Source organism: Strix uralensis, chromosome 3, assembly GCF_047716275.1.
Source record: "Strix uralensis isolate ZFMK-TIS-50842 chromosome 3, bStrUra1, whole genome shotgun sequence".
Classification (NCBI taxonomy): Eukaryota; Metazoa; Chordata; class Aves; order Strigiformes; family Strigidae; genus Strix; species Strix uralensis.
The window spans coordinates 74,558,445-74,579,442 of NC_133974.1; the positions used below are offsets into that span (position 1 = coordinate 74,558,445).

Genomic DNA, 20,998 nt, shown 5'->3' on the forward strand with positions numbered 1-20,998 from the left:
TTAAAATTTCTACTAGAGCTACAAACAGGATATTTTGTTTTGTTATGCCTTCAACTTGGCTTTGAAAGGTACAAGCTACAATAGAAAAGGAATCCTTCTTTACCATTTTGCACTACATTGAAAAGGGTGCACATACTACTTTAGATACTTGAGTAAACCTGCAGTTTTGTCCTTTGCTCTAACTTTGAGTACAGCTTTGAATGAAACCGATAAAGTGACATATTACTTTAAAAGTTCTCAAAGTAATAGTGAATATAAGTGACAAATTTTTAGCTACTACGTGAAACGTTCATCTCGAATACTACATATTGACATATACCATTAAGTATTTACACGGCTATAGCCTCAACCAGCCAATATTAAACAAAATGCTAAGTAGTATTACATATTGCTGAAGCTTTTATTTAAAACTTTCACATACGGTAGTGGCAACTAAAAAAAACAGGAGGGGATAGTGTTAAGTCGGGAACTCCTACTTTGTAAGGGTGTCGGTTTCTGATTCTAAAAAAAAAATAAATAGTAATTTACCACTTATGAGGAAGCAGAAAAACTAGTTCTTTTTACAGAAATAATCTTTATCACTTCTGAGGACTCTGAAACACAATCACATGAACCATTACAGGAATTTGTGTATCTCTTATCAATGTTTCAAAGCTCCATCGTGCAGTACATTCCCTGAAGCATAAATATTTCAGATTATATCTCTCTTCACTCATCTTTATGACATATTCCTATTGTATCTCTTAAATCAGCCTTGTTTTAAAAATGCAGTTGTGCAACACGGCAAAATTTGTGACAGCTCAAACAGTTTCTGAGAAGACAACAGGTTTTATACAATTACTGAACCAGTAAGTGCTGACTTAAAGCATGCCATCTTCTGGGCGAATAAAAAGCTGAAGATCAGAGAAAGTGAAGATTACCTGAAGTGGGTGATTTGCAGCGGTCTTCTGGCACCATTGTACCTTCATTAATATCACAAAGACCTGCTGAAACACAAAAACAGTGTATAATAAATACGGCTGCTATTTTATCCTTTCTTCCACTGCTGTTAGGAACTTAATTTCTTATTAGCTACAAACTAGCCAGTTGTGCTAAAAAAGAAAGTAACAGAAATTTTAGTTTGGACATTACCCACAGTGACTGTAGAGTCACTTCTTCTTACTAAACGTTTTCCTTACAAAATACACTTCCTCAATAGATTTCAGTGAAAACCACTAGATTTTCAGCAAGACAGACTTATCAGAACAGTTAATTATTTACACGCCATAGATAATATAGTAAGTACAAATATAATTTCTGTTTTGAAAAAATCCTAGTTATATTAAAAGTGTAATTGTAAGAGAAAGTCAGATGAAATAGGATCTTGAAGATTACAACCATGTGTGCAGTATGACAGGGGCTTTTTTCAAATTATTTTCCCACTATTACAGTGACATGCTTTGTATTTGCTGTTGCATTGCTAAGTTTGTTTTTCAGCAAAACTCCTTATTGATGTCACTTACAGAATTCTAGGGTGCTTATGAAAGTGTTCTTCCTTGCGTGGAGGTATTTCACTAAATTCTTACATCGTCAAATCTGATCATTTGAATAACTGCAGTATGTTACTATCTAAAAGCTCACTCCTTCCATTCCAGTGAAGGAAGTAAAGCATAGGAATCCACAATCAAATGCTGAAAATGGAAGTTGCCTCATAAGCATCCTAAATATTATTCCACAGCACTAACTGGAAGCATACAAGGAATTTTCTTATTTTCCTTTTTGACAAGAAATTGATGTCAAGAGTGCCCATGATTAAGTGAATTCTATTGACATTTTAAGGCCATCTTTAGTTTTAGATAATAGAGTTTTCCTTCAGAAATTTCATGATGTGATACTAATGCAAACTTAACAGTTAACAGTTAAGAAATGTTTGTTAAAATGAAAGGTTTTTGCATGCACACAAATATTTCAACTAGTCAAAAAGCTTGAGAGATGTAATGGTATGGCTAAGGGAACAAGGGCTTGCACATGCAAAGCCTGTCTATACAGCTGTATACTACACACTCACTAGTACATCTGTACATATCTGTTAACAGATGACAAGAAAGTACAGAACAGCACTACTCTTCTATCAAAGCTTTAAAGTTTCCAAATACTAAACCAGGAGTTAATCATTTAAAGGAAAAAAGGTTATCCTGAAATATTGTATCAATGTGGAACACATTAGAAGTGTCGCATTCACACAATTTCATTTATGCAAAATAGTCTTTTTTAAGATTGCTAAAAGCATGTACATCTTGAACCTCAAAACTCAATTACTAGGATTGATAATAGTGGTACATATTCTCTAACAAGGTATGATTTGACATCTGGAAGCACCAGAGTTTTAAATATGCATGAGAGTAAATGTTTTGTACTAGACAGGGTTATGTAAAAAGATTTTTCAAAAATCCAGGTGCTGCTCTCCCTACAAGCAATACAAGTTTTAGATTGTAGCAGTACTTGGAGGACTGTGCTTTTAGAAATAGTTCTGTTTCTAGATCATGGTCCTTCAGGAGCCAAACGGAATAAATCCAAACATGCTGTTCAGGAACTTAATTTCCTCTTTCCTGCAAATATTTTACTTCTTTATCTTCATAGGAAGCGTTTAACTTCTCACACTAGTTTTCCTACGAAGATTCCTGCATTCACAGGAATAGTCTTTAGCCAAGAATGAAGTCACACACCTGCACACTTGATTTCTTTGTTAAGAAGTCTTGAGGCTACAATTTGATTAATATACATCTTAAGAAATAACTCAGATCAATCGATCCAACAGAAAACCCCCAAAACACTCTCTCATCATAGACCTATGCACTAATTTTATACATTAGATAAAATCTATCCCATGGAACATTACGTGTGCATTATGACAATCATTATAGCACATAAACCTTGGAAATCTAAGCATAGCCATCACTGCTCTAATTTAAGAGAAAAAAGAAGGGACAGGAATAGATAAAAAGTAACTTTACCTATGACTACATTAAACTAAATAGATAAGAAGAATGTTCTGAGTTAAGTCTGTGAACTATGAGGATCTGTCCATGACCAATGAGAAGAAGAATCTGGTGTAACAATTGTTATTGCTGTTCATCTTAGTACCCCAGGTACCCTGATGAAAGCAGTGTGCACACTGGCAGCAAGACAGCTCTCCCGGAAAAGTTCTCTGGTTTCAGGATTACAGCATATGTGCTAATTGCTATGGATTACAAAAGCAAATTGATCCAAGAGTTTCCGTTTCAGAACTGCAAAGACTACAACCTGCTAGAACACAAATATACGGAAAAGTGACCTTCAAATAAGCTTTTAGCCTATGTATCTGAACTCTAGTAGCAAGAAATTTGAAAAGCCCAAAAATGAATCAAATTACATAATGCCATTAAAGACATGAAAATTACCATGCTGCTTTAAAAACTCTCTAGAATTACATCTGAAATTAACTGATGTATAAAGGAAGTTTCATGAGATATTTGTCAGTTTTTCACATAAGCATTAGGCAGAAAATCTCTGAATAAACTACAACTTGCCTGGAAACCAGCCCAATTAAAAATCAGAACTAGAACTAGCTTGCTATGAAGATGTAAAAGGTAGAATTAGAAACAATTAACCTGAAAAAATGAGTCAAAAAATTCCCAAACTGAACAATCAAACCTTCTGATTCAGTTCTGGACTTGGCTTAGACACAGCTGATGTTGGTCTTGTTTAGTTGACATTCAAGTTAAAAGTTCAAATAGTTCATGTCCAAAGCCAGTTCAGACAGAAAGGGGATAGGGAAAACAACTAGAACAAGCAACCCCAGAAGAGTTCTAGGCATGTATTTTCTGCAGGTTTGACTCAATCCCTGTTCTGAATCCCTTGTAGATTACATTCAAAAAAGGCCTTTTTATTATACACCAAAAAAAGTCACATGCATGCAAGAACTGCTTCTGTTTTGTCAGAATCCTAAACTGCCTCTGGTAGAACTAAGAAATACTAATTTACAAGAAGTTGTATTACATTGTACTAGTTGAGAAGTCACATAAGATCTTGTAACTCTCACCAACAGTGAGTTGCAAGAGTTAAGATTGGTGTCCTGTGTGAACTTATTTTTCCTTGCTTAGTTACATAATTAACAGCTGTCCATAAGTTTTGATGTTCAGTCATAAAATTACAAATTGTTTGATTAAGTTGGTACCAATATTGACCTTCTTAATGGCTTCTGTCATATTTAGCAAACAGTACATCAAGCAAAAGTCTCTAAACAGTGTAAGCCTCCACTGTGTATAGAGTTTTCATCACACTACAAAGCTTTTACTTATACATTTTACATCTTTCAGCACATGGCCAAAGTTGGGTTTTCGCCCCCCCCACCCCCCCCTTGTTATGATCTGAAGATAAAGGTTGACTTTGTTTTAATCCTTGAGAAGCACCTGATGACACTGTCTAGCAGGCCTTCACAAAACACATATACTGCATGCTTCACAAACTATAAATTACCACCCAAAACATGTGAGTAATATACCTGGTATGAATCACTGATAAATTCCAAAACACGATCCCAACTGGGAGCTTGTATCTGTTGAGCTAGCCTGAAATGACAGTTTACAGTCTAGCTAGTGTAGAGAGCCTTGTCTCTAAATAGATGCTGCTTTAAGTCGGGAATCTGAATTTCTTTTCTGAGTAGAAAAAAAATAAGATGACAGAAACATACATCATATTCTTGCAACACAAGTGAAGGGAAAAATCTCACATTTCCATTCATATTTCAGAAGGTAATGCAACCCTTACTCTGTGAACTTTTTGTAAAAAGGTCTTTTTAAATTTTCAGTTGGTTGAATCAGGACATGCCATTTACTAAATTATAAATATGTAAGCAGATACTGATGATGTATTAAATATACATTTTATGCTGGAACATACAGAATAGCAGGGTTATTAATGAGAAAGGAACAATTCTTACTGCCTTTTTTGGGGGCAAAATCTGCCTAAGTGGTTAAGTAACAGAGAATGATGTTTTCTTACACACCTCTATACTGAATTTTTTTTTTTTTTTTTTACTTTGCCAATCTTGGGATACCATGTACAACACCAATATGCTGCTGTGTTGCACACTGTCTGAACCACAATGTAATTAATAAAGAACATGTCTAAATGTAGGCACAGGTTAGTCTTTTTTTTTAAAAAATGTTTTCTCTAAAACCACATTGAATACATAGCACTTTTTCTAGGAATATTTAGAAATTAAGTACTAATACTCCCTGAAGATAGAGCTGTGCAGTAGTTGAAAATGTCTTATTTGTAGAAAAATTAATTCAGATGTGTTCTGACTAACTCTTACAGTTCCAATAAATATAGCAAAGGATAATTCTTTAACGTAACAGACATTGTGGAAAATTACACAGCAATAATGCTTTATTATTTAAGCTATGGAAGTCTGGGCAACACATACAATGAAAGAACTACAAAAAATTAGTATTATTAAATGATAACTCAAGAAATTACTTTCAGTTTTTAAGAAGACTAGTTCCAGCTAACCAGAGTATTGTCAGGATGGTGGAAGGAAAGAGAATAACTACATGGTTAAGAAATTAACTCTTCTGTACAAAACCTGTATTTACCTATTCCTAAATTAAATAGTCCAGGTAAGTTCAGCTTTACAATCGTTGGCTTCAGAAACCAGTTTTGGGACTTCTGCCCATCTTTTGTTTCCCTTCACAGTAACAAATCAGTCGCAGACCCTTATTTTCAGTTCTATTAAGGTATCATATTAAGGTGGAGGCATTTCTTTTATGCCTAGCTCCCTTTCTCCCTATCTTGGTTTTGCCTGGGACAGAGCTAATATTTTTTTTTTTTTTTCCTTCTTTTTCCTTCTTAGTAGCTAGAACAGTGCTGTGTTTTGGATTCAGCATGGGATTTGGTATGAGAGGAATGTTGATAGTGTACTGATGTTTTTAGTTGTGGCTAAGAAATCAAGGACTTTTCAACTTCTCACACCCTACCCAGGTGCAGGTACACAAGAAGCTGGGAGAGAGCACAGCAAACGCAACAGACCCAAACTGGCCAATGGAATATTCCATATCATATAACACCATGCTCAGTATATAGAAGAGGGTTGACTGGGAAAAGCTCGCTCACTTCCAGCATTGTGGTGTCAGGATTCTCTCTTCTCTGGGATCGGGGGAAAGGGAAACAGGCTGGGCATTGGTCAGCAGGTGGTGAGCCATCACATTATGCATTACTTGTTTGTATTTACTATTATTACTATTATATTTTTTTAATTTCAAATTGTTTTTATCTCAACCTACAAGTCTCCTTACTCTTACCCTTCCGACTCTCTCCCCCAATCCCTGGGGGTAGGGGAGGTTGAGCAAGCAGCTGTGCAGTGTTTGGCTACCAGCCAGGTTTAAACCATGACACCCCCTTAGCAGCACAGGATGGAAGACTATACAGAAAGCAGTATTTGGCTATTGAGCCTGCCCTCTACGACATGTACTACTTTTTTCTTGTTCGGTGGAAAAAGAAAGCAGAACTAGCAGAATTGGACTACAATCTCAATTCTTTCTTTTTTTTTTTTTTAAACTCCAGATCATTCTGTTCTACTCTCCTTCAGTAAAAAATGGGGTGAGATTACCTACCTCTGCCCAAAGGCTAGAAAAAACTAGCATCCTAGGGAAAGAAACAATGTTACACTTCTAAAAGTCAGCTTTATGTTCTTCAAGTTCTTGGATGCTGTGAATGATGGAGTAAGTCAGAGAAGCCCTTGAGTTAAACCACGGTTCTCATGGGCTACCTCCCTCTCATAGGCACCCAAGCTTCAAAAATGCTTGAAAACCCCACAGCAATACACAAACGCCTCCACTCTTAATCCCTATGAACAACATCTCTGAGAAGTAAGGTTTCATTTGTAATACATAAATCACTGTCTTCTACAATGTTAAATATTATTTTTCTCATTAATAATAAATAAAAAATAATAATCAATTAACACTAGAATTATGGAAGCTTTTTGTGCCAGAAAGGGGACAAAGCAAGGGAAGCTTCTAACCTCAGATCTCAAAGAACACTAAGTTTGGTGAGTAAGATATCCTGGGACTGTAGACATCAGTAACTTCTGAGACAGGATCTCCTTTTGATTTTGATATTTATTTAAAACACACAAAATACAGAGACTATGATGGTTGGTTCTTTCCCTTCAAGTTTCTTTTAAAGATGCCATGAGCAAGAAATACAATAGGTAGGTCATGGATTAAAAATAGCATCTAGAAGTAAAACAATTACTTAAAATGGACTAACAAAAATATTTATGGTGAGTGAACAAGTTAAAAAAATCAAATTCAAATGTTCAAAAATATTTTATTGCCATGAGATGACTTACTTATATAAGAGGTGCGAAGCTTTTTCACAGACTCTGAATATAAGTTAGAAAGGCCGCACATGCAAGAAGCCACAGTCAGCATACCTTTATGAAGCAATGAAAAAAGGAAAGACGAAGACACTAACAGTACATTTGAGACAGAAAAGCCAGCAGAATAACTTGTATAACCAGATTTATAAAATGCTCTTGCCATGCAGATTGTTAGTATTAAAATGCAAGATGAAGAAATATATGATTTCATGTAACTGTTATATTCACAAGCAAAAAGGACTTCATTCATGAACATCTCAGACAGAGTTATGCAGATACAACACATTAAAACACCAAAAGCCAAGAAAACAAAGCAACTAATGTTTAACACTCCAAAGGGCAGTTTATAATCTAAATGCATGAAGCAGACTTTAAGCCCTTCACTCCCAAGGGGTATTAACATAGTCAACCAGTAAAGTTGTATCTTTCTCTCTTAAAAAGTAATCTTAATAAAGTTTGTTTTTATTAGAGGAAAATATTTTATCTGACCGGATACAAACTGTGCATGTTCTGCTCTACATTAATGATTTTCAGACCAGTTTCCTCAGTGAAATAAGCTGAATGGTGCCACCTGGATCTTCCTCAAACCAATGATTTATTAAAATACATCTTAGAGCATTCACTTCAATTTCAATAAAATATTACCTAAAGAACTTACCTGGACTTTATTCTGGATCTCTTAAAATAACGCAATCAACACTAGAGCAAGAAGAACTTTTTTGAACAGTTTATTTCCTCTCGAAAAATAATCATTTGGGGCAGCAGTGACATTGTTTATCATTCTGTCTTTAGCCATTTTCCAAATTAACTTAAAAGTATCCACTACCTAATGAGGAGGAGAAAATAATCTAAATCCTCTAAACTCTTCTTTTGGCAGTAAAAAGCTTGGCATTTTGTCTGGAAAGTCACTTTCCTCCTCAGCTGCAAAGGAACAACCTTCCTCAGAATATTTTTAAATCAAAGTCCATTTTTCAAAAGATATTTATTTTAGCAGTTTGTATTTGGAAGCTTGCTTGGTTCATTCAAATCAAAGGCTTCCTCTCAAGCATAACGTAACAGGATACACAACATAACATGCTTTAGCCTGTCAGGGACGTTTCTAGCCAAAGGTTAAAATAGGAAGCCAAAAGATTCCAGCAGATACACTGGCTATCTGCAAACATTAATGGGTTTATACAAGCATGTGATATGGGTACTAGGTTTATCAGAAATACCAGGATATTTCTACTTCATGCTGTGTTATTAAGTTAAAATCTTGAAACCGCATAAATCCTTTGTACATTTATACTTATATCTATTCACAGAGATAATGTTTTTCCATCTGCTTTTTCTTAAAACTTACATGAAACTGAAGAGTAAGTAATGGTATCAAGCACCAGTAGATTCCACTAAGCAACAGTTTTGAGGAAAACATGAAGTAACAAACTTGCAGTAATGACATTAGAGACAGATCAAGAAGAAAGGATGAAACAACAATGGAGAAGAGTATGCTTGTATTCAAAGAATACACACTAATAACCCAGACAAGCTCAGAAGAAAGGCACAGTTGGCTAAAACAAGTTTTGGGTTACTCACCTCCAGACGGTTGCCGAGTTTTTCGGGGAGATCGTGGCTCCCTGCGATAAGGATCATTGGAGCCATACAGTTCAATAGTGCCTAGATTCAAAAGCACTGTCTTCTGGAGGTAATCAACCATAGCAATACCATTACAGTTTCCAAAAACTACTCTGGAAAGAGAGAAGTGGAAGGAAAGACAGTGCTAATCAAAAGTTGGTAAAGTTTTATATTGGCATTTGTTGCTGTTCAGTATTATAAGACTTCCTAATTTTTAGGGTAAGTCATAAGCTACACATTTATAAATAACTGTTTTAGAATGCCGTATTGTTTAATTGTTCTCTTGTAAAAACATGTGACACTGAGTAGAACAGATCACCGTCATTGTACTTGCCAACCTATCTGACAGAGCCTTAAATGACACTTACTCTTGGCTGTACAGTACCAGGTGAGGAAGAATGATGCCAATTTGTGTCTGATGTTAGCATCATCAGGATCTGCCACGACCCAAAAAGAATTATCTTTTAAGCACAGAAGACTGATTGCCTCTCTTGTATTGCTGTGCGGCTCATGTGAACACACATGAAGACGTGATTTTTAATAGATGATTTTAAACCAATTTAACAGAATAATGAAAAACCTGTGTAGAGTATACTTACAGGCCATATGCTGAGTTGACTGCTAAGCTGGTTATCTGTTGAGGAGGTTCTCCACTCACCCATACTAGCTGGATAACCAGCTCAATTTGGTAGCCTGGAGACTGCTTGAGAGGAGAATTTTTAACTCTACAAAGTAAACAAAACATAGTATCTTTTTACGACTCTCCACAGTCTCCATTTTTTCCTTATGGGCCCAGAGTTCAGTAAATTCTACAGCACACTGGACTTCAGGTAATTGGAAAAAAAAAAATCAACACAAACACATAAAAGCAACCAGAAAAAGCCACACTGGAAGTAATCATTCACTTCTTTAAAGGCCCTTTTGATTCATTAACTAACTGAAAATTCATTGAGCAACGATCACAAATATTTCATTTCTCCCCTCTTCAGAGCAAGGCATAACTGTATTAGCATGCTGTACTGACGTGAATAAAGTCGTTCAGTGTCTAACAGGAAGCTATTACCCATGCTTTTCAGAGTTCCCAGAAGAACTCTGATTTAGAGAATGGAAGGGGGTGAGGGGGAATATGGAAGAAGCGTACTGAAGAGGGAAACAGAAGCACAATGTAGTGAGCAAACAAAAAGCTAATGATATTGTATAAACAAAATGAAAGCAAGGTAAATAATTTTAATGATAGATCAGCTGTATGGAATGAACCTGGGAGTGGGAGAATTGAAGTTCCTTGACAGATTTTATTTGCATGCTGATGTCCTGCAGGTCTTTCATCTTTTAAGGTGAAAAAAGTTACATAGAACATAAGCTCCTCTGGTTCCTGAATTCCTCTTATTTTACCACCCATTCATTCTCATTAATGCATATTTTGGATTACCAGTATTTTACAATAATTCAGAATTTCTCAATTTTTCTACTTCATCCATTTTTCTTTAAATGGATTTTGATACTTCTGCAACTCAGTATAACCGATAAGATATAAGAACTCCCACCCAGAGAAATAACCCCATCAGAAATTAGTTATTTTCTGGATGAATGCACTCAAAGAATTAAAATCCAAGTTGGGACCTTAGAACTTGAGAAAACAAAAAGTACATACATATCTTAATTTTACATCTGAAAATGAAATTCAATGTATATTTTGTAAGGAAAAGGTGATGGTCCAGAAGCCGCATAATGCACTCTTGTAGAAGAATAAAAAAGATTGTCATCTTTTAACTTTCACTTCTCAAAGGAGTAAAAGAATAAGTAAGATAAATAAATAAGAATAAGTAAACAGAATATACTTACTTTAAACATGGGACATTATCACGAAGTCCATCAGATGAACTGCTACTAGTAGATGGATGAGACTGGGGAACAATGGATTGAGGATTAGAACCTGTGCCTGGAGTTGGTAAAGGTGGCACTTGCTCACCATCTGGAGATTCAACATCATTTATTTCATATAACAGACGTACTTCCAGCATCTATAAATTAAAGTAAAAAAATTATCAGTAAACTCTGCCTTTCAAAAAACTAGATATGAAATAAATGAAGTGCAGTTGAAGATACTACTGATAAGTGACATCCAGAACTTTCATCTTTTAAAAGATAAAAGTAGTTTAATATGCAGCACAACCTAAACAGGCACATGTAGCCTTCAGAAACAGAGTCATACTAACTACAGACTGAATATCTGAAGACTGCGAAACTTGAAAATCTAACCTATTTCCCAATATTTAAAAGTTTGCTGCTTAACATTGGAAAGAAATATAATGGATACAAGACCCATTTAATTATCATTAGTTATCTGTGCACATAATAAACTCTTAGTTATGAAGATAACTTGTTTTACATAGTTCAGGAATGCTAGAACTAAGAAATGAAAGCACACAGCTATGCTTTATACTGTCATAACATTGTACACATGGGACTTAGTTCAATGTTGCACTGAATAAGAACATACATTTTAAAGAACCGTAAGTTCATCATGATTTCATATTTTCTGCTGCTGGATCTCTAACTATTAGTATTAACTGCAGTGCAGTGTAAAGAAAGTTTTCTACTTTCTTTACAGAAAATGGAAATTACAGAAGAAGATTCTCATCATCTGCAAAGTAGAACTTAACTCACGGACTGAAATTAAGAACTCTACAGTATTTTTTTATTTCTAGTACTGAAGAGTAGCTTGCTAGGGGTTGATTTGTAAGAATCATTTAGGTATACCCTCAGAAGGGAATGCACTTGTACATAAGTAAACACCAGAAGGAAAAAATAAGTCTAAATAAGTGTAAAATAAGTAAAATAAGTAAATAAGTAAAAATAAGTTTAAGGAGATGAGGCATATCTGAAGGAGTAGAGTAAGAGGCAGAAAAAGAAAATAAAAAAAACCAACTACATTATGATTAATGCTTTACTTAGAATAAACAACATTTTATAAAGGGCTTCAAGTTAGATTTCAGCTCATACATTCAGATAAGTAAAGTTGCATGTGTGTGTCTGAGTTAATAAAGGACTTCTCAAACTATTGTAATAGAACTTGCCATTGTATCTTACACAGAATAAAACAGTGACACAGCAAAGTCCTTAACAGACCTCAGGGCATGTCTGGCACATTTCTACTCTTCTAGCTCTGCATACTGGAGAAGTCTTGCCAAGACAGATGGTAATTATTAGGAATCAAGGAAAAGAGAGGAATCAACTCCCTTGAAAGCTTTGAAAATTCTTCAACTCAACATCTCATTCACTTCTGTGTTCATTTTATCTCTGATACAGCCAAGTTTAGATCCACTATTTCCTTTGATTGATACAACAATGAACTATTATTGGCTGCAAAACCGGAAAAAGCCAACGAAAATGCAAATCTTGGTGGGCAATTTTTACTTTTGCTGGATTTCATAATTTATTTTTTTTCCTCCACAAAAATACATCTCATTTTGAGGCAACTGTTTTTGTCCATTTCACTAAAAAAATGAAAGACAAGTAAGTAAATCGCTACAAGAAGTAGTAAATTGCTACAACAGTCTTATAACAAAATCCTACGAAGTTAAAAAATGGTTATACTAATTACCGGAATGACTTCTGTTGTCACTTCCTGCTTGCTGAACCTGTAAATAATGACATGTGCAGACACTCCAGCTATGCACAGCATTCTACTTTCTGGACACCATGAGATGATCTGAATAGCATAGGGATCTTCATCTACTATATCTGTGTTTGGCCTGTCATCTTTATTCCGTGATTTTTCAAACACTTTGGCTGTTTTTAGCTTATAGAGTACTTGCAGCGTTACTAGGAACAAACCAGAAGAGATACAAATTAGTTTTGATCTAAACAGGTATTTTTTTCTTTTATTTTAGAAACTTCTCTTCATAGACAAAGCCTCTATATTCCACAAAAGAGTGCAGAGTAGAAGTACTGAGCAACTGTGTTGACTCTGCCTGTGCAGTGCACCACTTGCCCAAAGCAGGATCAGTTAGTATCAAAAAAACCCCACAACACTTCTGAAAGATACATACTAAGCACTTCAGTTATAAACTAAGTCCTCGCAGCTTCTCAAGACTTAACTATACTTAAGGATCTCTTTATAACAAAAGTATCTAGTTACATATCCATACCCACAACTTAAGCCTATCTATGGCAGAGAAAGTGAAAATCCGTTCCTTTTTGCTTAGAGTATTTCAAATCCATGGCCTCTCACCTGTGTTCTCAGACTTAACAAACCCGGTTTTTCCAATTTTTATTTTGTCCTGTCTGATCATTCAAAAGCGCTGCCCTCTGAGCAGTCCACATTTTTCTTGATAGCATGTTTCCTAGAATTGTTCTAGTGAGGCCCTGCCACAGTTTAAAATTGTGAAAGAATTACTGCATGTTGGTTTTATAGATATTCACACCTATTTATCCCAATGATTTTTTTTTTTGTGCAACACTTGACACTGCAATCCATTAACTCTAGTTTTTTCTTCCAGAATGTAAGTTCTGAGTGTAAACCATTGATACTATATTCAAACAAATTGTCTAGGATGCTATTCAAGAATTAGCAATATCATTCTCAACTGTAATTCTAATTCTTTCTTACATTTTTTTCAACTGTCTTGGTGTTGCTTTGAAACTTCACAAGCATATTCTCTAGTCAATGGCCCAAATCACTGCTATGAACATTAATCATATCATTAGGAAAACTTATTATAGCATCCTTTCTCCTCTTCCATATTTCAGTGGTTTTATCTGAATCACACTTCCCTAGCTCATCTGTAATACTGTGCTATAAGAGAGATTTAAGAGTTTTAAAATCAAGATACAGGATACTTGCTGTTTCTCCCTTAACAGGTTTATTTATCTGTTTTAGAAAGAAACTAAGTGTCTTTAACAGGATCTCCTTTTGACAGATCTATGCTGAATAGAATTTTTAAGCACACAGATTCAAATCGAGTGTGGTTGGCTCCCCCCCTCCTGGTTCCACCCCCACCCCAAACTGAAATTAAAGATTTATAACACTCCAAATACTCCTCCTCCCAGTTTTTAAACATATACATTGCATCTGTTCCCTCCCACACCCACACACGCCTTAGCATTTTGGAATCTTACCAGTCTTCCACAAGTTTTCAAAGACAACTGATAATGATTCAAAGATTGCTTCAGGCAGCTTTTAAGTACCAAGAGTAAGGTTAGTCAGAACTAGATTATTTAAACATCTAACTCTGTAGTCCACTCTAATTTGAATTCTTACTGCATTTTTCACTGTTAGCTGTGTAGACCATCAAATGCAATTGACCCTTTAACTGAAATGTAAAACGGTATCAGACTCTTGAGGCTTGTTCAGTGTTCCACCAAAGAAAAGTGTCTTCATTTTACTGTTCTCCTGCCTTTCTTCACAAATGCCTAGATCATTTTATTAGCACAAACTACTACTGGTTCCAATTCTCATTTTTAGATACTGTAATTTATGGGGAGCTGATGTCTTATAAACACATGCCTCTCTCCTGTCTAAAAAGACAGAAATAACTTACTGAAATTCAATTGTACCAAAAAGGAATGCATTTGCCTGTCATGCATCTCTGTGCTCAATAACGTGCTTCTGAAGGTACTTGTAAAAAATTTTAGAACTCTTCCATTCTGCTGATCTTTAGACTACTAGTGCATTTTCACTGAAGTGGTAAAAACAGTGAAACAATTAACTAAGAAATAATGTTAATTTTATTTAATTTTAAATCAAAGTTTCCTATGGAGTTACTGACTCTACACAAGGCAGGAAATAATGAGAATGAGTAGTCTGCGATTATATTCAATTAGAGAAATCAGTAAGTTTAGAAAAATACTACTGCACAGGAAAAAATCTCTACTGAAAACACTTACTTGCTGAGGCATCCCAAAACTTGATTGACCCATCAGCATGCCTATGAAATATTAAAAAATTAATAAGATGGTAAAATGGTTAGTTGGAGTGTTAGACCTCTATGCTACTGGTTAGAAAATATATGGCTAACATTCGATTTTTATTAGAATTCTTAGTGACACTTTATTTTCACAATTTATTGGAAGTCAATATTTTACGAACATATGCCCCAATTACTTTGGACAAAAGGGATTAAAAAAACATTTGAAGGTTAACTCTCTGAAATTCCATTACACTATTATGAATTTACCATTTAAAATACTGATTTCAGTTACCTGCATTTCCCATAAACAGTTTGGTATACCTTACCATGTGTTGTTTCTTAAAAGATGCCCTTTATTTGGAATGACACTTGTAAAGGAGATGCCTAAATATACTGTATTTCAGTGTAAATGAGTCACCTAACTTGCTCATTTATCCCTGAAATTGAAAATCAGATGACTAGATTTTTTCAGGACTGTCTCTCAAAGTCTCTGCAATGTGTAGTATAAAGTGACAGTAATCCTCATTAGGGCTAATGGGCTGTTCTAAAAAAAAAAATTCAGTAGTGCTCTCACTTTCAGTGATACACTGCACGGTTATAAATTAAATTTTGTTTATGCCTCTCAGAATAGTATTAGAAAGATCAGTCTCCAACGGCATCAAAATGAACAGACCAAAGGATTTGTTTGTGCTTTTTGAAAAAAAAAACTTGACTTCCCTTTCAGAACTGAACTCAATAACTATTTAATGGATTTCCTATGCTTTATAACAGTACTCACCTATTTTCTCAAAGTTCAAGAATAAAAGTTTCATGCAGGATATACTGACAGGAAGCAGACAATCACAATACCACATAATAATAATAATCCCTGTAAAAAACACCTGCTATTATTTTGTTCCTACCTTCTCTTGCACACTTCGCTTTATTTCCTTGTTAATGCATCAAGAAGATCACGCAAATGACTTGTCTGGTGAACATAATCTTTTAAATCATTCAAACCACTTAGAACACTGTTTTCTATAAGAGGAACAAAATATTCTCACTTCTGCTTAATCAGCTAAGAAAGCTATACTACACTGTGGTGTCACTTACCCTGTAATAATTATCTCTGGATAGCTCTGAGTGATCAAACCCCAGTTGCCTCCACTGATAGGCCATTCCTGGAAGATTAACAAATACACTGAGGAAGAAAATATCATACAGTGCAATGTTAAGCCATTGAAATTACTGCAGGTAGTACAGATTCCAGTATTTCACATGACTTCACAAAGTAATTAAGACATATCCACTGCAGAGGGAAAGATATTCAAAAAAAAGAAAAATCAAGAGCTATAAACACCTCCCCTGCTTCAGAAAGTCCCTTAGCTTCCAGGGACAGCAATCGATGGGAGCACATCAGGAAAGCATGACTACAGGCTTGACATATGCTATATCCTCCCTAGACACCTGCTGTTAGTGTCAAAGACAGGATAACGAGTCAGATGGAGCTTTGGTCTTAGTATGGCTACTCATTTTGCTTAGAGCTATTGATTTTCAGTATTTTCAAATACATATGTATGTACTGGATGTTGTACCTTCTTACTGTAACCTTGACGTTTCTGTCGAGCGCCAACTGAATAGAGTGCCGGTATGAGGTCCACAGGACAATCAGCAAAATATTCACAACAGGTAACTGGAGATTCATGTATAGTCAAAGGATAGGGATTCTCAAATATAGGGTACCTTGAATGGATGAAAGGGGAAGACTGTTAATCTAGGAAACGTTTTTGTTTTTTTTTTTTAAATGCAGACCGCAAGTAAAACACTAAAGACTAATTTTGCATTCTTTTCCTACAGAGAAAAATAAATGCATATCAAATTAGACTATGAAAAAATATACCATGCAACTTTACTGCTCATGCAGTATGCTATCAAGATACTGTAGTACTCTAAATGGAACCTGAGGTTTGTACTATTTCTGGAATATTTCTAGAACACTGCTACTCCCTATAGTCTTACATTTTTAAAAGATTACTATTTTAATGGCCTGTGGAAAAACTGAATTCACCAAGTCCTAATTGCAGTAATGTGGAGATAGGAATTTATTTCTAACTCTCCACTCTATTCTTCCAGGGAGAAAGACAGAAGACTCCACTTTTCACTCTGTATTATTATATTGTTCTTAGAAAACTGTCCAGCACTTTTCATAACCTACTTGCCACTTCAAGATCACTACTTTCAGGAAAGTTAGACAGCAACACTCAGTTACCAAATAGAAGCAAACACACACATATACTCCCCACCACCACCTCCATCAGAGAAGTGGCAGAGCCTTAATGAGGAAAAAGGCCAATAGAGGTAAATATATGTGTTCAAAGAACATTTATCTCCAGAGAAGTGCATACTATGCATATGGGTTTTTTTTTCCCCTTTTCCTTTTTTTTTTTTTCTTCCTTGAGAGGCAAAAAGGGACACAGCTTCTCGAACATCTAAGGGAAAAATTAGCAACAACATATTAAAACGTTCTATATACCAATAGCTTTACACAGAGCTGCCTGGAAAGCTAAAACAATCTTCTAAAAAACTGAATAAAGAGGAGGCTTCGTTTTAACAAAATATGATTAATCTATATGACAACACAGGGCAAAAGGAAGCCTCCCATAGCAAAAAATCTATTTTGTTGCTTTTTCAGGTGTGAAACAATACTTTGCAAGTCAATCATAACAAAGACCGTTGTAGGTCTTCTAAAAACATAACTGCTGTAGATTTTTTTAACATTGAATGGAACAATCCTTAATATAACTTCAAATTTCAGACACTGCAAACTATTTCACTTAAGAAAAAAAGCCTTGTACAAACCTTTTTATTTTAAGCTCATTAAAACTTGTTTTATTAATCTTTCAACATATGAATGTTGGAAGCTTATTGTCATTGGTATATCAGAAACAAGTTTTGGATACAGCATATGGCCATGTAACATTGGGAAAATCTAAATGAAATTGCTCAGCAGCTGCCGAGATACTAGGACTAGACTTGACCTTCCTCCAAATTCACTAGTCTTCATTATCTCAGGTATCACCATTGACTTTGAGGATACATATTTACAGGTTTTTGTTGTGCCCTAGAAGGATGTTATTCATAGGATTTTTTTCTTCATTGACCACTGGTAACTTTTAATCAGGAACACTACAAAGACCTTTACCCATCTGGTTCTCTGCTACTAATCCCTTCATAGTTAGTTGTTACTGCCGACACTATTTTCAAAACCCTTGATAAAAATTTGTAGGATGCAGAATTTTTTATCACCACCTAATAGAGTATATGGACTGTTCTATGGACAAAGTAACAAGAGACTCAAAATGTGTTAGCCAAGTATTACTTGTGAAAACTGTAATAGGATACTACTTCTAAGCAACCTCTTACCGCAGTAGTAAACCAGGGAGTAGATGTTACCATTCTAACTTTATGTATATGATATCTATTGCATCAGTATTGAGTTGATTTAAGCAACACAGGTAGCAATTCCTTTGGCAATAAAATCAGCAAATATTTATGTGATGACAACACTCAGTGTCAGCCAAAACTACCTGGCTTATCTGAACAGTTGTTCCCCTTGCTCTCTTCCCCAAAATTACAAGCTCCCCTCATAGCACTAAGGAATCAACTTCAAAATAAACTGTGATAATTAAAAAGCAGCAGTGATCTATGAGTAATTTCTGTCAGTCAACCAAGCCTGGAAAAAGTCACATAATATTCTACTCATCTACTACATATTAACTTGAGAAATGTTGATCTATAAAGATTCTCAGCTCTGCTGAAGAAACCTTGTATTTAATATTCAAAATTTTATGTTCTTGACAGGGAGGTATTATGGTACATTAAAAAGCTATAGAGCAGAACAACAGGCTGATCACTGCAGCCAACATTAAAAGGACTACACAAGATTCTTACCCATTTTGTGCAAGGTCAATCAGTACTAAGTCCTTTTCTAGGAGAACAACTACAGCATATGGTTCCTGAAAGTCTGAAAACAAAAAAGAAAAAAAAAGTTACTTACTAGTAAATGTAGTTCTTGCATGCATAGCCTCAAGAATGTGATCAGTCCTTGCACTCTATCAGTTGAGAGTAGAAAAGCCACTTAAATGACTACAGTTTCTGAAGATATGTTATACACTCAGCCCCCTGAATACTCCAAGTTTGGAAAAGCCAGGCTTTCCCTCTAATCCAATATTCTCAAGTCTATCTGAATTTACCAGAACCATTTAAACAGCTCAAATAACAGGAAAAGGAAGATGCAGAGGAACTTGTATAAGCAGTATTTTTGAGAAAGAGCCAATTGCTGAACAATAACACCCTCCCACCCCCAACCTGTTTTTCCTCATATTCAGTGGGGTTTAACTTCTAATTGATTACAAAATGAATTGAAAGACAGACAGCCAACTTGACACTAAAATAAGAAAACTGAAAGTTTCCAAAGTTTCTTGCCCTCTTTCAGGCAGACATCAAATTCTGAGCTAAGCAGTTTTACATACTCTGATGAAAGTTGACAGCTAAAAACATTGGAGTCACTGGCAATACAATACTATTAATCTGGGACAACTACCTAAACTACGATTAAAGATCCCCTTCTGCAGAAGAGGAATTACAGGTTAGTGATGAACTTCATGTGAGTCTTGGAATGAAGTCACAAAAAGTTAAGAGCACCACACAATATTACTCAAGATTTAGCATTGACTGGAAAGGTCTTATGTGCTCAAATAAATATTGATGAACACATCTGCTGCAGTAACTACAGCTTAAAATGGTAATTCTACTGGTCTGCACATGCTTTTGAGATTAAAAAAAGGAAAAAAACATGCAACCAGTAGTCTGCATTCTTTCAGAAGCAAAATAGGTTTTATAATAAACTATTCTATTACAATACTTCAGGCAGTAAAACATACTTCAGACAATAGGGGTAACAGATGTTGCTGCTGCAGTCTGATCCCCAGAGATAAAACAGAAAATCATATTCTGATGGGATAAACCTCCAGAGAGAAGAGGTCGAAGTACTGAGAAAAATAATCTTTACAAAGCCTACCATTAGGATATGGTGTTTCACAGAGGGTTAGAAAATCAACAATAGAATAATCCATTTCTAGCACAGCAGTACTTTTCCCATGCATAACTGTTAAACAGGGTCTTCTTCCTACAGTGTCATATGACAAACCTCCTGAGAGAATGATGAAAGGCTCCCTGGAATAAAGCAGAGGAATTTAGGATCAAACCAATATAATCTATTAAAAGAGACTGGACAGTTTTTGTAACCTTATAATAAAGTTCAATGAGATGTCATTGAGCAGAGATACATTAGGAATAAAGCAAACCAGCTCTCCATGCAATGTGTAGCTTGGATACGTGTTTCAAAACTTAAAACCCAAGAGTTAGAAGACTGTAACTGAAGTCAGACATCTCTTCCAAACCTTTTGTTCTATAATGCTTATTTAACCAATCTGTGCAACTGTTTGACAAGATTATTTTTTTTGTTTTGTTAAATTTTAGAATTGTTTCTTTTCAACTGAACTGCAGATTCAGATTTGCCAACAGCCCCATTTATGCAGAATATAAAATATTCCAGGAGGACCAGGAAGAAATAGTCCCATTTATTCCCCATACAGAATTACCCTAAATTTTGAAGGATGAACAATTTTGCAAACAGTGTAAAGTGATTTTGCAGTCACAATAGTATGACTGTCTTTAAGAAGCAACCAGCTGCTTGATAAGCTTCAAAGACCTAACATCTTTTAAGAAGCAAGGACATAAATAAATGCCCATAGTTCTAAATGGCTGAGTATAGCAAAGCAAAAATATTTCTTCTAGTCTTAAGAGATCAAAGGCTTCCCTTCAAAAATTTTTTAAGTCTTTACAGAAGCATGCTTTTAAATACATCCACATTTCATACATTTATTGAAAAACAAGATTAGATTAAGTAAATATATTATTTTTACTAGGTATTGTCTTCTTTCCCGATTATCAAGAGTCATCACTCATTTTAATACTATTAAGATTTAAAATAGGTCATAATACCTTTTAAAGATTAGCCTGACTG

The 20,998-nt window shown here is 35.1% G+C and overlaps 1 protein-coding gene across 10 annotated transcripts in view; it reads right to left on the bottom strand.

Moving 5' to 3' along the window:
- The window catches only part of STXBP5 (syntaxin binding protein 5), a 114,435-nt gene that overhangs the window by 26,825 nt on the left and 66,612 nt on the right, over positions 1-20,998 (bottom strand). For 4 of the 10 annotated variants that reach the window (XM_074862900.1, XM_074862903.1, XM_074862908.1 and 1 more), the window contains exons 10-19: positions 19,991-20,145; positions 18,862-18,934; positions 16,506-16,653; positions 16,024-16,091; positions 14,909-14,949; positions 12,624-12,844; positions 10,862-11,040; positions 9,619-9,744; positions 8,981-9,132; positions 921-986 (exon numbers count right to left, since the gene is read on the bottom strand). In XM_074862900.1, the coding sequence (XP_074719001.1) occupies positions 921-986; positions 8,981-9,132; positions 9,619-9,744; positions 10,862-11,040; positions 12,624-12,844; positions 14,909-14,949; positions 16,024-16,091; positions 16,506-16,653; positions 18,862-18,934; positions 19,991-20,145 (1,229 nt within the window). Of the gene's footprint in view, positions 1-920; positions 987-7,375; positions 7,460-8,980; positions 9,133-9,618; positions 9,745-10,861; positions 11,041-12,623; positions 12,845-14,908; positions 14,950-16,023; positions 16,092-16,505; positions 16,654-18,861; positions 18,935-19,990; positions 20,146-20,998 lie in introns of all 10 variants that reach the window. The other 6 variants (XM_074862902.1, XM_074862905.1, XM_074862904.1 and 3 more) reach the window with 2 other exon arrangements.